The sequence below is a fragment of the Salvelinus namaycush genome, chromosome 25, assembly GCF_016432855.1.
Source record: "Salvelinus namaycush isolate Seneca chromosome 25, SaNama_1.0, whole genome shotgun sequence".
Classification (NCBI taxonomy): domain Eukaryota; kingdom Metazoa; phylum Chordata; class Actinopteri; order Salmoniformes; family Salmonidae; genus Salvelinus; species Salvelinus namaycush.
Genome location: NC_052331.1, coordinates 40,996,737 through 41,018,813, shown reverse-complemented (window position 1 = coordinate 41,018,813; position 22,077 = coordinate 40,996,737). Strand labels below are relative to the sequence as shown.

At 41.0% G+C, this 22,077-nt stretch overlaps 3 protein-coding genes across 3 annotated transcripts; 2 read left to right on the top strand and 1 right to left on the bottom strand.

Annotated features, from left to right (window-relative positions):
• Nucleotides 1–253: 253 nt before the first annotated feature.
• Nucleotides 254–3,351, bottom strand: LOC120020751 (apolipoprotein D-like). The gene is made up of 5 exons (XM_038964495.1): nucleotides 3,300–3,351; nucleotides 2,846–2,973; nucleotides 1,964–2,085; nucleotides 1,386–1,474; nucleotides 254–607 (listed from the first exon to the last, which is right to left on the bottom strand). Exons 2-5 carry the CDS (start codon nucleotides 2,963–2,965, stop codon nucleotides 357–359), a joined length of 582 nt encoding a protein of 193 aa, XP_038820423.1. The 5' UTR covers nucleotides 2,966–2,973; nucleotides 3,300–3,351; the 3' UTR covers nucleotides 254–356.
• Nucleotides 3,352–10,168: 6,817 nt separating this feature from the next.
• Nucleotides 10,169–12,546, top strand: apoda.1 (apolipoprotein Da, duplicate 1). The gene is made up of 4 exons (XM_038963364.1): nucleotides 10,169–10,288; nucleotides 10,574–10,695; nucleotides 11,060–11,145; nucleotides 12,320–12,546. Exons 1-4 carry the CDS (start codon nucleotides 10,169–10,171, stop codon nucleotides 12,544–12,546), a joined length of 555 nt encoding a protein of 184 aa, XP_038819292.1.
• Nucleotides 12,547–13,183: 637 nt separating this feature from the next.
• On the top strand, nucleotides 13,184–20,839 carry LOC120020739 (COP9 signalosome complex subunit 9). The gene is made up of 3 exons (XM_038964475.1): nucleotides 13,184–13,381; nucleotides 16,728–16,800; nucleotides 20,331–20,839. Exons 1-3 carry the CDS (start codon nucleotides 13,319–13,321, stop codon nucleotides 20,366–20,368), a joined length of 174 nt encoding a protein of 57 aa, XP_038820403.1. The 5' UTR covers nucleotides 13,184–13,318; the 3' UTR covers nucleotides 20,369–20,839.
• The last annotated feature ends 1,238 nt before the right edge of the window (nucleotides 20,840–22,077 follow it).

The following is a 22,077-nucleotide window of genomic DNA, read 5'->3' as shown; positions in this document are numbered from 1 at the left end:
CATATAAGGTGACAGAGAATGTTTTTTATGCCTTTGATGCATCATTGGACTGGTTTCTCTTTTTTTAAATCATACATTTGCTTGCTGAATGGGACAAAAGCTTCCATTTTATACGGTCACCTCACTGAACAGCGAGGTGATTGGAATCATTATAAATACTAGTCAGAAAAAGTACACATTCACACCAGATAAATGTTTCTAGTATAATTTTATTGCATTTCCTCATAAGATAACATGTACAGACCAAACGCAAAACAACCATGCAGGTATCAACCATTGGACGTTGTACAGCGGTCTATGTGCATGCCATGTTATGAATCCAAATCATCCGTCTGTTGTAGACTGAATCAGGTCTCTTAGGCCCACAGAGGCATGTTGGCGCACAGCTCTTGGCTCTGGTTGGTGACGGTCATCACGTCGATGTCGATGCCATTGGAGGTGAACACGTGGTACAGCTCCTCCAGTTTCTCCTCAGACAGGGTGGACTCTCTGCTCAGGATCCAGGCAAAGTCAGCATGGAAGGTGCCCAGGATGTCAGTGCAGCCGTACACCAAGGAGTGGCCCTCGTAGTCAGTGGACAGAACCCAATAGTTGCCGGGGGGAGAGTCTGCAGGAGAGGAAAACATATTCAAATACATTTAGTAGTTTATTTACGAGAATAATTCAAAGAAATATGGATTATAATTTTACATTTTTCTACAAAGGTCCATATGAATATAAATATTGTTACGAAACCCATAACTAGCCTAAGGATATTGTTGCACTCGCTTTGTCTAGGGGTCCTAGGCCTAGCTACATGGTCTGTAACCTGAATGTGTGCATTTCTGTGAGAAATCTGTGTATGTGCCTTGGTGTTGAATGTACATGTGCTCAGGGAGACAGCAACCTTACCTTGGTCCAGAGCCAGTTCAGTCTTTCTTGACCTCTTGGTCATCCAAGAAGACTATTATTGTTTAGATGATGACGAAACATGAATATGTACAAAAAGGAAAAATACAAAAGGCATGCCCCAAACTAAAGACAAAAACAAACGAAAGGCCTCATGGCCACCAAACAAACCAAGCAGCCTTACAGCTTACCAGCTGCTACTATGACTGACCATCAGCTTCATTGGCAGCACCTGATGTGCTTATCAACAAGGCTCAGCATTTGGACAAGGTTGCTGCTGCCCCCTGTGGGATGGAGTGTGGAAGTGTATCCTGTCAATATGTTTGCCTGACCGTGCGCTAACACTACACAGCCCACTACATAAACGCTATACAAACACATACAGGGTCAGACCAGACATGGGTCAGAAGCAGACCATTTAAGAAGTCAAATGGACTTATTTAGGTCTACCTCACGAGAATGTTGAGACAAGTATATTAGACTTGACGTGTGTTTACCCTCGAAGAAGGTGACTTCCAGCTTGGCGGGCTCAGAGGGGTCACTGGCCTTAGCATAGCCAGTGATAACACTGACAGTGTTATCAGCACTGAGGGGGAAAAAAGGGAGAGAGAGGTTAGAGGTTAAACACATTTAACAATGGCCTCTACTCCATCAATGGCAGATAAAGGAAAACAGCACTCATTCACTGGGAATGTTTCTGCTATAGCTGAGGTGATCACCTTGTTCACCGACTCACCACCACGTAAGCTGCGGACATTTCCATTGGATAATGACATCACATCCCACCTGTACTTAACATACCATTCTGAGTAAACCCACAGTGCGGTTTTCCATTACATGTACTTGATTGAATAGGAGGCTTAGACTTGGGTTAATAAAAGGTAGTCTGCTCTCCTGCACGAGGCAAAACTTCTCTGTGGCTTCAGATCAGGTAGCTATCACGTCGTTGCTATGGAAACGCGCCCGTGCACATGCACAGGTACTCTGTGATACTCTACGAGTGCATCATCTTGCGTTGCACTCATCTACATCTGCTCGTGGGAACGTTTTAACTTGATCTCTTTAATGTACATACAGCAGCTCCCTGTTGAGCACTCCAACGACTCCGGGGCTCTCCAGGGAGTAGGTAGCTGTGGTACACTCGCCCTTCTGGAAGACGACAGGGAGCTTCTTGATCTCGTACCACTTGCCCAGATACTGTTGTCAAAGACAAAGGTCAAAGGTTATACGACAATGTGATGCTACGGTATGGCTTAGAGCTCAGGGGTAAGATTTCCCCTATGTACAGATCTAGGATCAGATTCCCCTGCCCCAATCCTAAACTTAACCATTTGTTGGGAATGGTTGCGAAACTGACCCAAGATCAGCATCTAGGGGCAACTTTACCCTACTCCTCCTGACTTTGACATGCCATGGCTTTATCCATACCTGCAGCTCACAACATGCCAGTGGTTTGATCGAAGGCAACACTTTGGTCACACTTAAAGTAGATACAAGTTGCTGTATACCTGTGTAGTAATGCTGTAATAACATTGTATTCAGTGTTTTGTTTTTATTAAAGTGGAAATAGGAACAATCTCTCTTCCACTTGTGTAATAACACAAATGCTCAAACGCGTTACTATGTAATGACAAAACAATTACTAAATGAATAGGTAACAATCTATGAATACAACACAGGAGGTTGGTAGCACCTTAATTGGGGAGGACGGGCTCGTGGTAATGGCTGGAGCAAAACTGGTGGAATGGTATCAAAAAATCATTTCCATGGTTTCTATGTGTTAGATGCCATTCCATTTGCTCCGTTCCGGCCATTATTATGAGCCGTTCTCCCCTCAGCAGCCTGCTGTGGAATACACTGTTACTACAATTCCATGTTATCACTCAATGAATTACAATGCTACTGCACATGCATAAGAGCAACTTCAAATACAGTAATAAAAGTTAGGTATAGTCACCCTGGCGGCGTCGAAGTTAGCTTGGACGGGAGGTTGGGGGCATTTTCCAGGGCGTAAGGTTTGGGCGTTAGCGGCCAGAATAGACAGCAGAGTCAGAGAGAGAACCTGTAGAGCCTGCATCTTGGGTCCTGGGTAGGAACGGACACATACGCAGAAAAGCAGAGACATTTTCACCAAATACGTTGGAGGACAATGCAAATTGACTCTAAATATACAGTGATTAATTAATATCAAAACCATTTAGGAAAAAGAACATACTGTATAAACAATTATCCTAGACACTGGTCAAGATACGTCAATTCTATGTCAGAAGTACGTTACGAATGCAATGCATTGTGCCTAACAACTACAGATCTACAGTGTGCACAGTGTCATTCTTCAGGCAATGGGAAATCGCAGAGCTTAAAGCATCAGAGAGTGAGAGAGATAGACAGGGGGAAAGGGTCCCACTTACCTGCACTTGTTCAGAAGATCAACCTGTTTCAGTGATGTTCAGTGGGTTATAGACGCCTATTTATACGTCAAACTCATTAGTTATGCGGCTGACGCATGGCTTTCATGTCGGGTTTTCTCAGAATTCCAGAATTGAGTGTGTGTGTGTTAGTGTTTGTATTAGGGTTGGGAGTATGGCACCTGTTCAAATGGACCTTGTGGAAACAAACTCCTGGCTGACTCCTGCTAGTGGCTGACATGTTAGTGGTTTCGGGTTGTTACACAAGTGAAATAACACGGCATTTTGCAGATGCTTTTATTGAAACTGACTTACAGTTGTGAGTGCATCCATTTTCCGTGTTGGTGACCCTGGCGGGAATCAAACCCACACAATCCTGCTGTTGCAAGCGCCATGCTCTACCAAAGTACTAAGTAATAACATGTTAATACACAGTGTGTTTCTACACAGGTAGAAGTGTAACTTGACTTACCACTTTCTTAGATTCTGTACCATTGCAAAATATTGCCAGTATTCAAGCTATGACTTGTGAAAATGTGCAGCAAAGCGTTTCATTTGATCCCCTCATCTATTTGACTACATTTTTTTAAAAACACTTAACTTCAGTTACAAAGGGTTTATATAAGGGTTGATTTTGTGAGGGCCATTTTAGCGGAATAGAAGACAAATTATATTTTTTATATACTGTATGTTGTCCCAAGGGTGGCAGCTAGCATAGTGGTTAAGAGCACTGGGCCAGTAATTGAAAGGTTTCTGGATCAAATCCCCTAACCGCTTTGTAAGAAACAAGATTCTCTGGTCTGATGAATCCAGCATTGAACTCTTTGGCCTGAATGCCAAGCGTTACGTCTGGAGGAAACCTGGCACCATCACTACGGTGAAGCATGGTGGTGGCAGCATCATGCTGTGGGGATGTTTTTCAGAGGCAGGGACTTGGAGACCAGTCAGGATTGAGGGAAAGATGAACGGAGCAAAATACAGAAAGATCCTTGATGAAAACCTGCTCCAGAGAGCACAGGACCACAGACTGGGGCGAAGGCTTCTGGACAAGTGTCTGAATGTCCTTGAGTGGCCCAGCCAGAGCCCGGACTTCAACCCGACCGAACATCTCTGGAGAGACCTGAAAATAGCTGTGCAGCGATGCTCCCCATCCAACCTGACAGAGCTTGAGAGGATCTGCAGAGAAGAATGGGAGAAACTACCCAAATACAGGCGTGCCAAGCTTGTAGCATCATACCCAAGAAGACTCAAGGCTGTAATCGCTGCCAAAGGTGCTTCAACAAAGTTGAAGGGGCTGAGTCACTGGCTTACTGGTGCCATCCCTAGGAGGGGTGCGTCACTTGAGTGGGTTGAGTCACTGACGTGGTCTTCCTGTCTGGGTTGGCGCCCCCCCCCTTGGGTTGTGCCGTGGCGGAGATCTTTGTGGGCTTGCCTCAGGATGGTAAGTTGGTGGTTGAAGATATCCCTCTAGTGGTGTGGGGGCTGTGCTTTGGCACCGTGGGTGGGGTTATATCCTGCCTGTTTGGCCCTGTCTGGGGTTATCTTCGGATGGGGCCACAGTGTCTCCTGACCCCTCCTGTCTCAGCCTCCAGTATTTATGCTGCAGTAGTTTGTGTCGGGGGGCTAGGGTCAGTCTGTTATATCTGGAGTATTTCTCCTGTCTTATCCGGTGTCCTGTGTGAATTTAAGTATGCTCTCTCTAATTCTCTCTTTCTCTCTTTCTTTCTTTCTCTCTCTCGGAGGACCTGAGCCCTAGGACCATGCCTCAGGACTACCTGGCATGATGACTCCTTGCTGTCCCCAGTCCACCTGGCCGTGCTGCCGCTCCAGTTTCAGCTGTTCTGCCTGCGGCTATGGAACCCTGACCTGTTCACTGAACGTGCTACCTGTCCCAGACCTGCTGTTTTCAACTCTCTAGAGACAGCAGGAGCGGTAGAGATACTCTCAATGATTGGCTATGAATAGCCAACTGACATTTACTCCTGAGGTGCTGACCTGTTGCACTCTCAACAACCACTGTGATTATTATTATTTGACCATGCTGGTCATTTATGAACATTTGAACATCTTGGCCATGTTCTGTTTATAATCTCCATCCGGCACAGCCAGAAGAGGACTGGCCACCCCTCATAGCCTGGTTCCTCTCTAGGTTTCTTTCTAGGTTTTGGCCTTTCTAGGGAGTTTTTCCTAGCCACCGTGCTTCTACACCTGCATTGCTTGCTGTTTGGGGTTTTAGGCTGCGTTTCTGTACAGCACTTTGAGATATCAGTTGATGTAAGAAGAGCTATATAAATACATTTGATTTGATTTTATACTGAGTAAAGGGTCTGAATACTTACGTAAATGTGATATTTCCATAATTTTTTATATTTTTTAATTTGCTAACATTTCTAAAAACCTGTTTTTGCTTTGTTATTATGAGGTATTGTGTGTAGATTGATGAGGGAAAAAACGATTTAATCCATTTTAGAATAAGGATTAAATAAATATTTTTGTTTAAAAAAAAAAATCTTTAACCTTTATTTAACTAGGCAAGTCAGTTAAAAACTAATTCTTAATTACAATGATGGCCTACCCGGCCAAACCCGTACGACGCTGGGCCAATTGTGCGCCGCCATATGGGCCAATTGTGGGCCGCCACTCCCAATGACGGCCGGATGTGATACAGACACTAAGGCACAATGTCAAAGGTGCGGAGGAATAGCGGTTGTCAGGGTGTTATTGTTAAAGAGAATGTGTTCTCAATGACTTACCTGCTTAAACCAGTGAATGACATTGCATTATTTGCCATTTACGTAAACGGTAAGGACGTAACCCCTGGAGCCCATCAACAGGAGCTAGTGTCCCAGGATGGGGGTACCTTCGCCACTTCATCAAACACGTTCACACAGCGGACACCCCCCCCCCCCCCCCCCGAGTGTGTACACAGCTGTCTTACACACTGGGTTCTGCCACCCTTTAGGGTAGCACGTGACAGTCTAGTGGTTGTATAAGGCTGTCAATCATAATTATGCAAGTTCTACATCCATGTAACTGACACCTGTTTCACATTACACGGTGGAGCTGTGTGATTACAGGTACAGTATAGGAGCTTCATACTACATGTTGGTTGGGTTTGAGTTCAACTATTAGTCAATTAGTCAATTATTATCAGTAAAATGATCTGAATACTTGGGGTGTATTTATGTCTACTGTCTCAAAACAAATACTTTGTATGAAAAGTTTTTTGGGTTTAAAAAAAAATCACAAACGATGGAAATAAGAGACAATAAAATAAAGTATAACAAATATGACAAATTATGATTTCCCAGTACTTGCCAATTCTACTGATATGAATCAACATACATTTGACAGTAATTAGTTATGTTAGTTAAGGCCAGATGTTCCTCAGTTCACCATATGGTGAGGTATCCCTGTACTCCCTGTTCACTCATGACAGCGCGGCCAGGCACGATTCCAACACCATCATTAAGTTTGCCGATGACACAACAGTATTAGTAGTAGTAGTAGTAGTAGTAGTAGTATTGAAAGTAGTAGCTGTTGTTGTAGTAGTAGTAGTAGTATTGGAAGTAGTAGTAGTAGTAGAAGTAGTATTGGTGGTAGTAGTAGTAGTAACTGTTGTAGTAGTAGTATTGGTGGTAGTAGTAGTAGTAGTAACTGTTGTAGTAGTAGTAGTAGTGGAAGTAGTAACTGTTGTAGTAGTGGAAGTAGTAGTAGTAGAAGTAGTAGTAGTATTGGAAGTAGTAGCTGTTGTAGTTTTGGAAGTAGGAGTAGTAGTAATAGTAGTGGAAGTAGTAGTAGTAGTAGTAGTAGTTTTGGAAGTAGTAGCTGTTGTAGTAATAGTATTGGAAGTAGTAGTAGTATTGGAAGTAGTATTAGTATTAGTAGTAGAAGTAGAAGTAGTTTCGGAAGTAGTAGTAATAGTAATACTAGTAGTATTGGAAGTAGTAGTAGTAGAAGTAGTATTGGAAGTACTAGTAGTAGTGGAAGTAGTAACTGTTGTAGTAGAAGTAGTAGTAGTAGTAGCATTGGAAGTAGTAGTAGTAGTAGTGGAAGTAGTAACTGTTGTAGTAGTAGTAGTATTGGTGGTAGTAGTAGTAGTAGTGGAAGTAGTAACTGTTGTAGTAGTAGTAGTAGTATTGGTGGTAGTAGTAGTAGTAGTAGTAACTGTTGTTGTAGTAGTGGAAGTAGTAACTGTTGTAGTAGTAATAGTAGTAGTATTGGTGGTGATAATAGTAGTAGTAGTAGTAGTAACTGTTGTTGTAGTAGTAGTAGTAGTGGAAGTAGTAACTGTAGTAGTAGTGGAAGTAGTAGTAGTAGTAATAGTAGTAGTAGTGGAAGTAGTAACTGTAGTAGTAGTAGTAGTAGTGGAAGTAGTAGTAGTAGTAGTAGTGGAAGTAGTAACTGTTGTAGTAGTAGTGGTAGTAGTAGTGGTAGTAGTAGTAGTAGTAGATTTGATTTGATTTGACTGTGTGGACTGAGCTTGTTAGAACAAATTGCTTATTAAATACCTAGTAATGTCTGCACAGCTAAATAGAGTGCTACTCAAACATTTCCCAGTGAACCAACAACAACAACAACAACAAAAAGAACAGACAACACAATGTAAGTAAGAAATAAGAAATAAAGGTCCTGGATTCCCCCTCCAAGTGTGACATTAATATTTCACGACAATGTCCCAGAGAGTGCTGCCCATCCCAGTCCATCCTATTCCATCCCAGTCCATCTATTCCATCCCAGTCCATCTATTCCATCTATTCCATCCCAGTCCATCTATTCAATCCTATTCCATCCCAGTCCATCTATTCCATCCCAGTCCATCCTATACCATCTATTCCATCCCAGTCCATCTATTCCATCCTATTCCATCCCATCTATTCCATCCTATTCCATCTATTCCATCCTATTCCATCCCAGTCCATCTATTCCATCTATTCCATCCCAGTCCATCTATTCCATCCTAGTCCATCTATTCCATCCTATTCCATCCCAGTCCATCTATTCCATCCTATTCCATCTATTCCGTCCTATTCCATCCCATCCATCCCATCTATTCCATCCTATTCCATCTATTCCGTCCTATTCCATCCCATCCATCCCATCTATTCCATCCTATTCCATCTATTCCGTCCTATTCCATCCCGCCAGATTGTTTTATAACATTTATCCTGGTATGTCCCCATGACTCCAGTTTGCTAATTGTTTACTTTATGTCAGAAATAAGCCCTGGGGTGCAACAAAGACGTTCATTCATGACAGAGACTTCAGTGTGGCGTGACCCAGGAGAGAGAAGCTTCTCTTATAAATACACATCCTGAATTGACCAGATATCCTGACCAGAGAGACAGAGGTAAGATGTGCTTTTCGCTGTTGTATGGGATTTCATATAAAGATAAATGTTTCGAATGAATGAACGCTATCAATGTTCAAATTAGAAAACTTGTTTGGGAAGTTCAAATGAATGGTAGAATGTGGTTGGTATGATAGCAAGAGAAATAAAGTAGAGTTTGCTGAATATCTTTGTCATCTGAGACGAAGAGACCAACAGCAGGGACTGGGAAATTAAACTAATCTGATCTCTATATAGCTGTATACAAATAGCAGTGAACCTAAAATAACCCAATGATTGATGTGTGTTACATGGTTGTTGCTGAAACACATTTATATTGATCTTTCTTTTCTGTCTTGAAAATGTGACTAATTAGGAGAAAGTGTGAGTGACATTTGCCGGCCATTTTAAGACAGATATCAGAGATACTGTATGTTTTGCGTTTATGACAGATAGAGATATTATATGTTAATATTTTGCATTTGAGGAAATGATGGCCGATGAGTCATCTGTCCTCCTTTTCTCCATTTACTATTTTAATCGACAATGAAAAAAACACTGTCGAGATGGAATTTCCTGTGGTTTAATCTCTTTAACCATCTTTCTATTAGTAAAATGGACAACAACAACATCTAAGGCGAGTTTCACCAATTATGCCTATTCCTGGACTGACTTCTTGTCCCCAAAAATGATAGTCAAGTGACCGCTCTAACAATGGAAATACATGTCATCAAAGATGGAAGGCAGGTGGGAGGAGGCGAGATCAGGTGGGACCATTCTAGCCAATGAGAGGGCAGATAGACATGTGAACAACAGGCCCTAGAGATACTGTAGATAAAGGATTCGTCTTTGTATCTGTGCCATTATAGATCTGTGACCGCATGGGAAGCACCATTGAGGCTATCGCCATTTTAAAATGTAGTTAATTTCCTTCTTCTTCATTGGCTGATTGCGCCAAATTCATAGGAATCTCCACCCAATTTACTATTTTGAAATGGTGGAAGTCCTCAACTCAAATGTCCATGCTAAAACTATATATCTCTAGTTGCCAAAAATCCAAGTGCGTCCACTTATATCAGTGCATTTGTAAACTCAGGAGGCCGCATCGGGGACAACGGCTCATTATAATGTCTGGAATGGAGTAAATGGAATGGTATCAACCACATGAAAACCATGTGCTTGATGTGTTGGATGCCATTCCAATGATTCCGTTCCAGCCCGTCCTCCCCATTTAAGGTGCCACCGGCTGCCTGTGATTTGTAACAACATAACCATTACGAAACTTATTTTCGATCAAATAAGCCTCATGTGGCAAATTAGGATGACATTTTTTGTTGACCAAATTCTACACTCTCATTAACCTCCATACAAAAATTCCTCATTTCGGGGGCTTATTTTCGTGGACAGATTTTGGGCGGAGTAAACCTCTCGCTTCGCCTCTTCCTCTCTGTTGTCCCTCAGAAAATGTTATTTAAAAAAAATTATTTTGTTTTCTCTGTTGATTGATAGTAATTATTTTCAGGTGACGGCTGCCCCTGTGACCATGACTCCATTGTTTGCCCTCCTCTTGCCTCTCCTCCTCCTGCCCCTCGTCAGTGCCCAGGTTCCCCACTGGGGGCCTTGTCCGGAACCAGCCGTCCAGCCCGCCTTCAGCATGAAAAAGGTACTAACCCCCTGCCTGACCAATCGGCACAGATAATTGACCTACTGTACCTGCCAATCATGAATGGCCAGTCAATCAGAAAATGAAGAGACCATGACTAATGTAGTGTTGAGTGTTCATCTTTTAAGACAGTTAGATTTAGTATGACATTCACTGTGATATGTTCATGATAATAATCATTTATTTAAATAACTTGTATAGCACTTTATCACAGAAAGAATCAACAAGCACAACATGTTAAGTTGGAGATTTTGAGCATTGGTGTTTATTCACCCATGGTTCTAGTTCGTGGGTAGATGGTTTGAAATCGCCAAACTGCCTGCCCAGTTTGAGAAGGGGAAGTGCATCGAGACCAACTTCTCCATGAAGGCTGATCAGACCATTAGAGTGGTCAGCTCTGAAATATTGTGAGTAGATTACGTACACCTAGGATTGAAAAATTCCGGTAATTTAAATTCTCCAGTTTTCCAAAAATCCTGGTTGGAAAATTCCAGATTTCCTGCTTATTTCCTAATAATTCTGGGAAAACCAGGCAATATTGGGAAAGTTACAGGAATTTTTCAACCCTAGATACACCTTTTGATTACATACACTTTTATCCTGAACAATGTTGTTCGCAAATTCAAAAGTAGTGAGCCATGCAGTTTATTTCAGTTGTGACACATTTCATTTCAGTTGAAAATCAGATCCTTTCAGTTGCTGCACAGTTCTTTCTGTTGATATCCTTTGATATGAATCTCATGCTTTTGACCTTTTGGTGACCTTTGACAGAAAGGGAGAGCTAAGGACTATCGAGGGGACAGGAGTCACAGAGGACTTGAAGAACCCAGCCAAGTTAGGCATCAGCTACTCTTACGGTGAGTGTTATGATCAGCTGTTACACCATAACTACAGTAGAGCAAGGCAACCAGGGTTGTGTTCAGTAGGGAGAAACGGCATTAAATAGGGAGGGACTGCCTGAACTTGTCCTACGCCTCATCTAGGGCAGGAGTGCCACTGCCCAGCTCCAGTCCTCAAGAGCTCCAGTCTATTCTGGTTTAAGCCATCCCTTTTCTTCTTACAAGTGTAACCAGGGTCATGTTCAGTAGGGAGAAAACCGTTTGAAATGGAATAAACCCTGGATTGCTGATGCTTTGTATTGGCCAACGAGAGGCTTTGAAACCACCGGCCATCATATTGGCACTTCCCAGAAGGAACAAAGGAATAGGAATTCTACAGTATTTCAATAAAATGTTTCAAGGACAAAATTGAATGTATTTAAGTATTTTATTGGTTGCAGCGGGGAAAGTAACATTAGAACTTGCAAAAAATATATATACTTTAAGGAGCATGTTTTATATATTTTATATTTTATTTTCATGCTCACATAATATTATAAAAAAATATGCATTAAGGTGTAATAGAATAAAGGTGGCAAAAACAAATGTAGACATTAATAAATTACTTTCCAAGTCTTTTTTACAGCGGTGGGGGAGTTCCAAGATGGAGGCACGGTGGCTTCAAAACAGCGGCCCCTGTTTATCATCTAGTGTATATATAAATCATTAAATAAAACAGGGAGGTAGCTTCTACCTGAAATTGTCCAATGAAATTTTGTTTGTTTGTTTGTTTTCCATTGCTAAATGTTTTTGCTACAGTGTGCCCTACTAAACATGTGTGTAGACTTCCCAGCTAACAAGTGACATTCATTGGTCAACAAAAACGAGAAAGATGCTAGCCTTTAAGGACAAACTGAGCAGTAGAGATCACTCACCACAGAGTTCAAATGGTACGGGTTGTTTTTTGAAAGTCAGGAGATGTCATGAGTTGGACCTGTTAGCCCATATAAACAGAATAATATAAAATAAGAACCGAAGGCCATCTCATCCCACTTTGTTGATCTTGACATCTTTTGAGAGGGATAATGACATTTTCTGCAGTTTGAAGAAGTCATCACGACTGCAATCACGTTATAATCTGTGGAATAAACGTAATGTGATCCTGTGCGTCTTGCCTTCATGTGTTTGTTTCTCATCTCTGTGTCTCTAACAGTCCTGCCCTACTCTCCTTACTGGATCATCTCCACTGACTATGAGAACTCAGCGCTGATCTATTCCTGCACCGATGTCCTGCGTCTGTTCCACATGGACTTTGCCTGGATCCTGGGCCGCACACGGACCCTCCCCGCCGCCACCGTCGACAAAGCCAGGGAGATCTTCACAAGCAGCAACATTGATGTTAGTCGGATGGTTGCCAGCAGGCAGCAGGGCTGTGATTAGACCCTCTGGGAGATTCAATAGAATTGGATAGATTAGAGTAATGTAGAGTAGAACTTTTCCCACAGGGACTTTTGGTTTGCAACAACATAGTATGCAAAAGAGATGTTGATGGAAACAAGTTATATATATTTTCCCTCATCTGTGTAATAATATGTTAGCTCTGGCAAACTTCAGTGACATTCTATTAATTATTCAGGGAAATCGTTAGAGGAAAACCATGTACAGTAATAGTTTGTCTGAGTTTTATGCTTTTCTGTCAAAAATAATTATATATTATACAATTACGTTATTTTAAATCCTATGACTGGAAATTAATTGTTGTGACCTAATTTAAAATGTTTGTCACAAGCTGAAAACATCAGTATTCTCATTAGAGGCAATAAAATTACAAGGAAATCAATATCATGTGAGCTTGATTGGACAGATTTATACTGCCACCTTGTGGCTACTGTAAAAAGAGAATGCATGATAAATGCACGAGTCTTAATATGTTAAAACTCCTAACATTGTTTTAATCCATCATATGGTCTCATTTAACATAGTCTTAAACTAAACACAATGTTGGCGTAAATGTACCTTAGGAGGCACTTGTATACCCAGCACGTTTATTCTGTTGCATGCGCGTTCCTTGTCTCCCCATCGGATATATTTTTATATGACACTGCATCAAAACTGGCGACGGCAGCTAGCTAGCGGCTAGTTTGCTAAACATTCAAGCGTTCAATTATTTAATTAATGTATGACAATTAAAGACCGATAAAACTCAACCGTTATGAAGCCAGCAGTCGACGAGATGTTCCCCGAAGGAGCTGGGCCATACGTGGATCTTGATGAGGTTTGCAAACATTTGTTACGCTTCAGAATTGTTAGTTAGGTAGCTATGTTAGCTAACGTTAACATTACCTGTTAGCGAGCTACTGTAACTAGTTAGATTTCCTCTGCATGAACTCACACTAGAAGTAACCAAGCTCTATTTGGTGGTTGTACGATTTTTAAGTTAGCTTTAATTGAATTTAGCCAGCTCACCACTATCGTCTTCGGTGTGGGTTTATCGGCGATAGGCATCCAACGTAATGCTGCATTACCACCAACTACTGTACTGGAGTGTGGGCCAGAGACAGGGAGAAACTAAATCCTATCTGCCACCCCGTTACTCTTAAAAAAAGAGAACAAAATATTTGAGACTATATCTAATGACGTACGACACAATATAGTCTTTAAACTAATTTCCTGTATCCACTTCTCCCTCTTACTAGATCTCAGCCGCTGTAGCAAAATATCAAATCACCTTTTATTGGTCACATACACATGGTTAGCAGATGTTAATGCGAGTGTAGCGAAATGCTTGTGCCTCTAGTTCCCGACAGTGCAGTAATATCTAACAAGTCATCTAACAATTTCACAACAACTACCTAATGCACACAAATCTAAAGGGGTGAATGAGAATATGTACATAAAAATATATGGATGACCGAGCGGCATAGGCAAGATGCAATAGATGCTATAAAATACAGTATATACATATGAGATGAGTAATGTAAGATATGTAAACATTATTAAACTGACTAGTGATCCATTTATTAAAGTGGCCAATGATTTCGAGCCTGTATGTAGGCAGCAGCCTCTCTGTGTTAGTGATGGCTGTTTAACAGTCTGATGGCCTTGAGATAGAAGCTGTTTTTCAGTCTCGATTCCAGCTTTGATGTATCTGTACTGACCTCGCCTTCTGGATGGTAGCGGGGTGAACATGCAGTGGCTCAGGTGGTTGTTGTCCTTAATGATCTTTTTGGCCTTCTTGTGACATCGGGTGCTGTATGTGTCCTGGAGGGAAGGTAGTTTGCCCCCGGTGATGGGTTGTGCAGACCGCACCACCCTCTGGAGAGCCTTGCGGTTGTGTGCAGTACAGTTGCCGTACCAGGCGGTGATACAGCCCGACAGGATGCTCTCAATTGGGCATCTGTAAAAGTATGTGAGGGTTTTAGGTGACAAGCCAAATTGTTTCAGCCTCCTGAGGTTGAAGAGGCGCTGTTGTGCCTTCACCACACTGTCTGTGTGGGTGGGACCATTTCAGTTTGTCCGTGATGTGTACGCCGAGGAACTTAACTTTCCACCTTCCCCACTGCTGTCCCATTCATGTGGATGGGTGCTCCCTCTGCTGTTTCCTGAAGTTGAGTGAGAGGTTGTTTTCCTGACACCACACTCCCAGGGCCCTCACCACCTCCCTGTAGGCTGTCTCATCGTTGTTGGTAATCAAGCCCACTACTGTTGTGTCGTCTGTGTAACAGTATGCGAACCAGGGACCCTCTGCACACATCAACAACAGTCACCCACGAAGCGTCGTTACCCATCGCTCCACAAAAGCCGCGGCCCTTGCAGAGCAAGGGGCAACACTACTAATAGGTTTCAGAGCAAGTGACGTAACTGATTGAAACGCTACTAGCGCGTACCCGCTAACTAGCTAGCCATTTCACATCCGTTACATCTGCAAACTTGATGATTGAGTTCACCACAGTCGTGGGTGAACAGGGACTACAGGAGAGGGCTGAGCACGCACCCTTGTTGAGGATCAGCGAAGTGGAGATGTTTCCTACCTCAATTGGAGGTGTACCTGTGGATGTATTTCAAGGCCGACCTTCAAACTCAGAGCCTCTTTGCATTGACATCATGGGAAAATCTAAAGAAATCAGCCAAGACTTCAGTTTTTTTTTTTTTACCTCCATAAGTCGGGTTCATCCTTGGGAGAAATGTCTAAACGCCTGAAGGTATCACATTCATCTGTACAAACAATAGTACGCAAGTATAAACACCATGGGACCACGCAGCCATCATACCGCTCAGGAAGAAGACGCGTTCTTTCTCCTAGAGATGAATGTACTTTGGTGTGAAAATTGCAAATCAATCCCAGAACAACAGCAAAGGACATTGTGAAGATGCTGGAGGAAACAGGTACAAAAGTATCTATATCCACAGTAAAACGAGTCCTATAACGACATAACCTGAAAGGCCGCTCAGCAAGTAAGAAGCCACTGCTCTAAAAAAAAAAAAAAAAACTGCATTACGAGCAGCTAATTTTATAGACACAAGATGCAACACCAATCCAGCCCGCTCATTATCTCAGCCAATCATGGTTAAGGTTGCTGACTTTCTCTGTGGCTAAACCAACTAGGCTCGTAATTTAACTATTTTATTTGTATTTACAGATGGCATATACGTTTGATATTATTAAGGTGCATGAAAGTTCACATGTTCCAGAAGGCATTTCTGCCAAAAAACACATTTTGATAAAAATAAAGAAATTATGTTCAAAAGGCTCTCCTGTGAAGTCAAGACTTGCGACATACACCTAGTTTCCTGGATCGGGTCACATTTGGACATTATTAAACTTGAAAAGCTGGTGAATGGCAAGTTGAATTAGCTGCTTCCTGAGCTTAAAGGAGAATTGCCATATTCAACGTCTCCTTTTGTAAACCCAGATTCTGGTTCAGCTCACCACTAACTTTGAGCTCTGCTGTCTTGTCTTTAGTTGCAGCTGGATTAACTAATGTTAGCTGTTGAAGTCATATGTTGTCCATTGGCACATGGAAACCCCCAGGAACACACACACACATAGCTACAGATTATACACCAGATAATGGGAACTAGACACAGATTTTTGGTATCCATTACTGGGTGTCCTGTTACGGTAGAGGCTAGGTACTGTTTGGTGTAGCAAACCTTAACTTGGCAATTTATTTTCTAGATTCGGCCAAACATGTATCTTCTTCTAAAATATCAGTGTCCAGTTGCAAGTGGTTTGTTTTGAATTTAGAAAACACTCTGTTATTAAATAAAAACATTTTGCTCCATGAAGTAATCCAACAATGTGTACGCCGACATCTTGTCTATTTCAAATCTTCTCTCATTGATCGAGACGTGTGAGCGTCATCATGACATGCAGCACTTTGGGGTGAACAGCCGCCTGTCTCAATCAATGAGAGAAGATTTGAAAGTATCGTCACATTAAGGTTGGTCATAATTTTTTTTTGTGCTACTCAAAACGGTACCTATCAGCCAGCTGGAACGAGAGTAATGATCTGACTAGGCGATATTTGAATAGCTAATAGCAGCAACCCTCAGAGATGCCCGTCTCTAACTGTGTGCTCGTTGAGTTCACCTCCATCGCCTGCTTTCTATCCTAACAGGCCGGGGGGAGTACAGGACTGCTCATGGACCTGGCCACCAATGAGAAGGCAGTTCATGCAGACTTTTTCAATGGTAAGATTTAAGAACACCTGTTAGAGTGAAATGATAACTCTACATCTCCCATAGTAAATATGGAACTATCTATCCTGTCAGAGACAGAGGTGCTGCTGTCCGCCTTGCATCCTATATACCAGGGTTTCTCAAACGTTGGTTTTTGCCCTAGCGCTACACAGCTGATTCAAATAACCAACTCATCATCAAACTTGGATGATTTGAAACAGCTGTATAGTGCTAGGGCAAAAAAAAACTATGTGCACCCATGGGGTGCCCCAGAACCAAGTTTGGGAAACCCTGCTATATGCTACCACTCTTTTTGAAGACACTCATTATTCATAAAGGTACACCCATGCCCAGTACACAAACCTGATTGCAATGACGTCATTCTGACATATTTTGTGACGTCATGGTCAGGTTGTGTACTGATAATACAAGTATATTTTCTAGATGTCTCTTTAGTGATCTGAAAAAGGTGTCTTTTTTTAACTGACAAGATAACAAACTAAATATGAAGTTCGAGAAAGGAATCACGGCTAATTGACCAGATAACCAAAATGTGTTTCCTAGACACATTGATGTTGTCCTTGTAAAAAAAAAAAAGTTTTTAAATGGTTGTAAGATGGTAATATGACGTCTCAACAAGCAGAAATTGACATTGACGTCCCATGCGAAATTTAGCATCCGTGGATAGACATAATCTGACCAGAATAGTCAGATTAATTTGTAATGTTGTAGTGTGGTTAACTTTGCAATGTTGCTGACTCAAAATAAATAATAGCAATGATAACTTTTGTGCTTTTCAAACATTAAGAGTCAAACTACTAAAATTACTAAAACATCACTGAACAGTATCAAATAAATATATGCATCATTTTGATATTGTAGTGATCTGTTTGAACGGTAGCGGTGTATAATGTATTGAGGCCCTTGCGGGTCTCGATACCGGCTCTCCCAGCCCGTAGGCAGACCAGCTAACCACTGCTTCAATAAGGGTTAATCCTTCAGTTGCATACGTAGAGATGGTTTGTTACAATATCAATCCTGAAACTCCTATCATGTTAACACTCACAGCATCGATCCAACTGTAATGTAAACACATTGACTTGGTAGGGCATTGGAACTTGGAATGGGTTGAGGTTGTTGCCTTTAACCAGAGCAGCTGACCTGTATTCCATATGAGCCGAGTCGTCAGGGCAGATTGAATCCATTAGTGCATGCCTTCCTCCAACAGCTCACCTCCTCCATTCTGTTTCTTCAGAACTCTGTTGGCTTCTGGAGCAGCAGGAAGTAGCTTTACTGGCCTCAAACCATCACTCCTGTTTTTTTATTTTACAAAGTTAGTTTTATAATGTAGTGTGATCCCTGTCTTGAGGCAAAATAACATCAAACATGACTTCTTCTCACCATATGTCTATAAAATCTGCGATGTGGAGAATGCGGACGCAATCCAGACATTAAAACAGAACAACAATATTCAAAAATGTATTGAAATTGATAGGGAATCAACTAAAATATATTGAAAAAATATATATTTGCCCAAGTGTGTCATAATGAACAGAATGCACAAGTATTTTGTATTTCCTGCAACTTTCTGAAGAGGCAACGATAATGCCCCTGTCTGTGCGGTGTGTGCGTATACCACTGTTTTGAAAACAGCCTTCAGGGCCCATTTTTTTCTCAATTAATCTGGATTTCGCCTATCGGGTAGGATTAAAATGCACAGAAATATAATGAATAGAACAGACAAACCATTGTTCTATTCATTCTATTTCTATACGTTTAATCCTATCTGATAGATGAAATCTAGATAGAAACTAGTCCCTGGTAGATGGAAAGGCTTTCACAAAATCCTTCTGAATTAAATTTTAACTGCATAGTAGCCTATGCTTACCTGGCAGAATGATATTTTCATTAATCCAACTCTATCATTACATGTGTGCTATATGAAACAGCTAAACAACATACTCTTGCTATGTACATACTGGAATTAAAGGGTAACTGTATTGTTTGAGAGATAGGCACACCTGGTTAAAATGGTATGCACGTGTTCAGTGCGTGATATTGGAGATATGTATCTGATTTGATGCGCATAGTTTTATTGGCAGGCCTCATTGGTTGTTAGCCAATGTATTCAATTGTGTTTCCTTTGAGCGGGAGCAGCTTGGAACCGGGCTATGTAGTATCCACTGTCACATTGGAAATAAACCTCTTCTTCCCAGACCTAAAAAAATAGTCTCCTGGTGTGTTTTTAAGAATTGTTGTGGACTTAGAACATCCACATTTAGTTTTTCTATTAAATGTTTTTAATTTTGTAAAACAGATGATAATACAAAAAATATGGAAACCTGGAAAAACAAAAGTAAGTAATGGAGTCTGATTCACTAGCCTACCTAGACCTCCTCTGCTGGAACATTCAGGGCTGTTATGCAAGACGTTTGTTTATAGGAGACAGAATGTATGTATTTATTTCCTCTTTGTTGCAATAGACTGTGTCTAGTTGAAGAGGCTTCCCTCAAACCTAAAGTGGATTGTTTGAATAAATACATTTTTATTTTTGTGTGTATTTTGATTAGTTTAGAGCATTGTTTTCCTAATCAAAAGTCTTTCCTGGAATACCCCCAGCCAATACCCCCATCTTTGATCTATTCCAGAACTAGCAGTAGCTGATTTAACTAATGAGGCTTTTGAATCAGCTGGCTGGGGGTGCTCAAGGAGAGCTCTGTGAATCACTGGGTTAAAGGTTGATTTAGAAAAACATTCTTGCATTCGTTTACAGACAATATTGTAGAATACAGCATTTGTGTACACAGTAGGCTGCATATCAGACCTGGATTTAAATAGTATTTGTTTTATTTACTCTTAATCTGTGCTTGATCTTGCATGGCACAATGAAACCAATCAAAGAGTCTCACAAGTGCAAAACCCACCCATCTGGCACTCCAGGCAGGCTCAATCAAATGGCCAAAGTTTCTTTAAAGATGTAAAATACTAGGCTAATTGAGCCCAGGTCTGGTACATTAAGTGGCTACACGTTTCCCAATTGAGTTCAAAGGAGATGCACAAAGAGAGCTCCACAGTATCTTGAAATGTGGCTCCTAAAAGAAAAAGATATGTCCCTTTAAACATGCCTCCCTATTTATTTTATGTAACCTTTATTTAACTCGGCAAGTCAGTTAAGAACAAATTCTTATTTAAAATGTTCAGGGGCAGAACGACAGATTTGTACCTTTTCAACTTGAGGATTTGATCTGTACGCTCTAACCACTAGGCTACCTGCTGCCCCCTATAAACATGTAACATATGAGATAGGTACTTGTGTCTATTTTAACAGCCCGTCTTAGAGTGCAGGTAATGTACACGTGGTTGGTTTGGTAAAGTCTTTTCATTTGGCTTAAAGTATTGTTTTCCTGTTGTCTGTCTTTTCCTTGATAGTATTGCCAAAGTATGGTTTCTGAACAGCTTTTAGGGGATTGACTTCCATAGACAATGACTTGTGAAGATCACGGATTATTCTAAATTCATGCATCTGTTTTTTTTCTTCACAGATTTTGAAGACCTTTTTGATGATGATGATGTCCAGTGAGGAAGATTATGGGTTTATTTTTGGGGAGGGGACTTTTTTTAAATATATATATATAAGGTGATTGAATGACAGACTGGATGATTTTTCTGGGACTACATGGAAAACTGGCTATTTAAACTCTAATCACATACAATTTACATTCAGCCAAATAGCTAGTTCTAGGTTGTAACAAAATCATCACTGCTGCCACCAGATGTTGCACCAAAAATATGTTGGAATGTTCCAATTTATGAGTTGCTATCATGCTAACGTAGCTTCAACATACTTCCAAGCTGGATTGTAGGTCTGTCTCTCTCTCTCCCCTCTTCTCTCTGAGAACACCTGTTCCTCAGGCATGTGGAGCATAATTATATACGGGATGATCCCAGAGCCTCCGATGCAGTCAGATTGCAGATGGCAGATGATGAATGGGGCGCCGCAAAGAATCGCTTAAATTATTTGTAATGACAAATAAAAGCCTGACAATAATGATAGTTCCTAGGTTTTATATATGGGCACAGTGAGGCTTGATGGATGTAGTGTTTTAGATTAATATCCTGTTTTCATTTGGTCTCCATTGGTTACATAAATGTTAAGGAGAACGATGAGAAAATGCATATCACTTGTCCATGCATTTGGTTATAGCAAAGACATCAAAACTATGAAATAACACATATGGAATCATGTAGTAACCAAAAAAGTGTTAAACAAATCAAAATATATTTGAGATATATATGATGACAGCTTTTGCACACTCTTGGCATTCTCTCAACAAAATGTTAATTGTACTCCACAAAGAATTACATGAATAATCTGTATTTTCTAAAGTTAACAACTGAAGCACAAAGTTTTAGTCTGTTTAATGTCGATATGGAGAGGTGTTGATTTATTGGTGTGATCCAATTCCACCAAACATTGTAATAGGCTATGCTATGATTAATTGCTCAGGACACATTTTGATGTTCCAAATCCAAAATTTAAATAATTCCTGGCCTTTAGAATTAACACTTTCCATGTCAACAAATAATATTTATTTTTAATTAAGTGTGGATAACGAGGGATCTAGTTAGGAGGGTGCTACGTCACAGAACATTTAGATAGAACTCTGTTCTGTGGAACAGATTTGATTGTGATGTTGAATAAATAATGATATCAGCTCTATTCACTCCCATAGCTGTGGGATGTAGGGGTGCTGAGGGATCTGCAGCACCCCCTGAGGTGGATATTTTTTGTGCACTGGGACTTTATTGCTCCTGTGTGAGCGGACAAAAATAGTTTCAGTACCCACACCACTAACATCTTTCCGCGGCCATGTTTATTATGTTTCAGAATGTTTCACCTCGTTGACTGACCACACCACAGTACGTGTTCTCTTCCCCTGTTGGTGGCGTGTAGTTTGTCAAACGAACACGCAAGAGAACACATGAAAAACTGCTTACATAAACTGCTTACATGAAAGTGGTGGTAGGGCCTCATCATTTTTACAGCAAGGGTCTGTTTAAAAAAAAAAATGTTTTCTTAGTCCACAAGTGTTAAGAAACTGCTTTATGGGCTTTTCACACAAATGTCCCTTGCCATAATGTTTCCATGAGTAAAACAACTTTGACATTAACAGTATGGTTACTATTAACTTAAGAGTTGTTTTCAAGGCAACCGGTTCATTGACCTATAGAATGCCTCCATGCATGGAAGACTGAGGAGGTAATGTCTACACATTGGTCCATTTGATG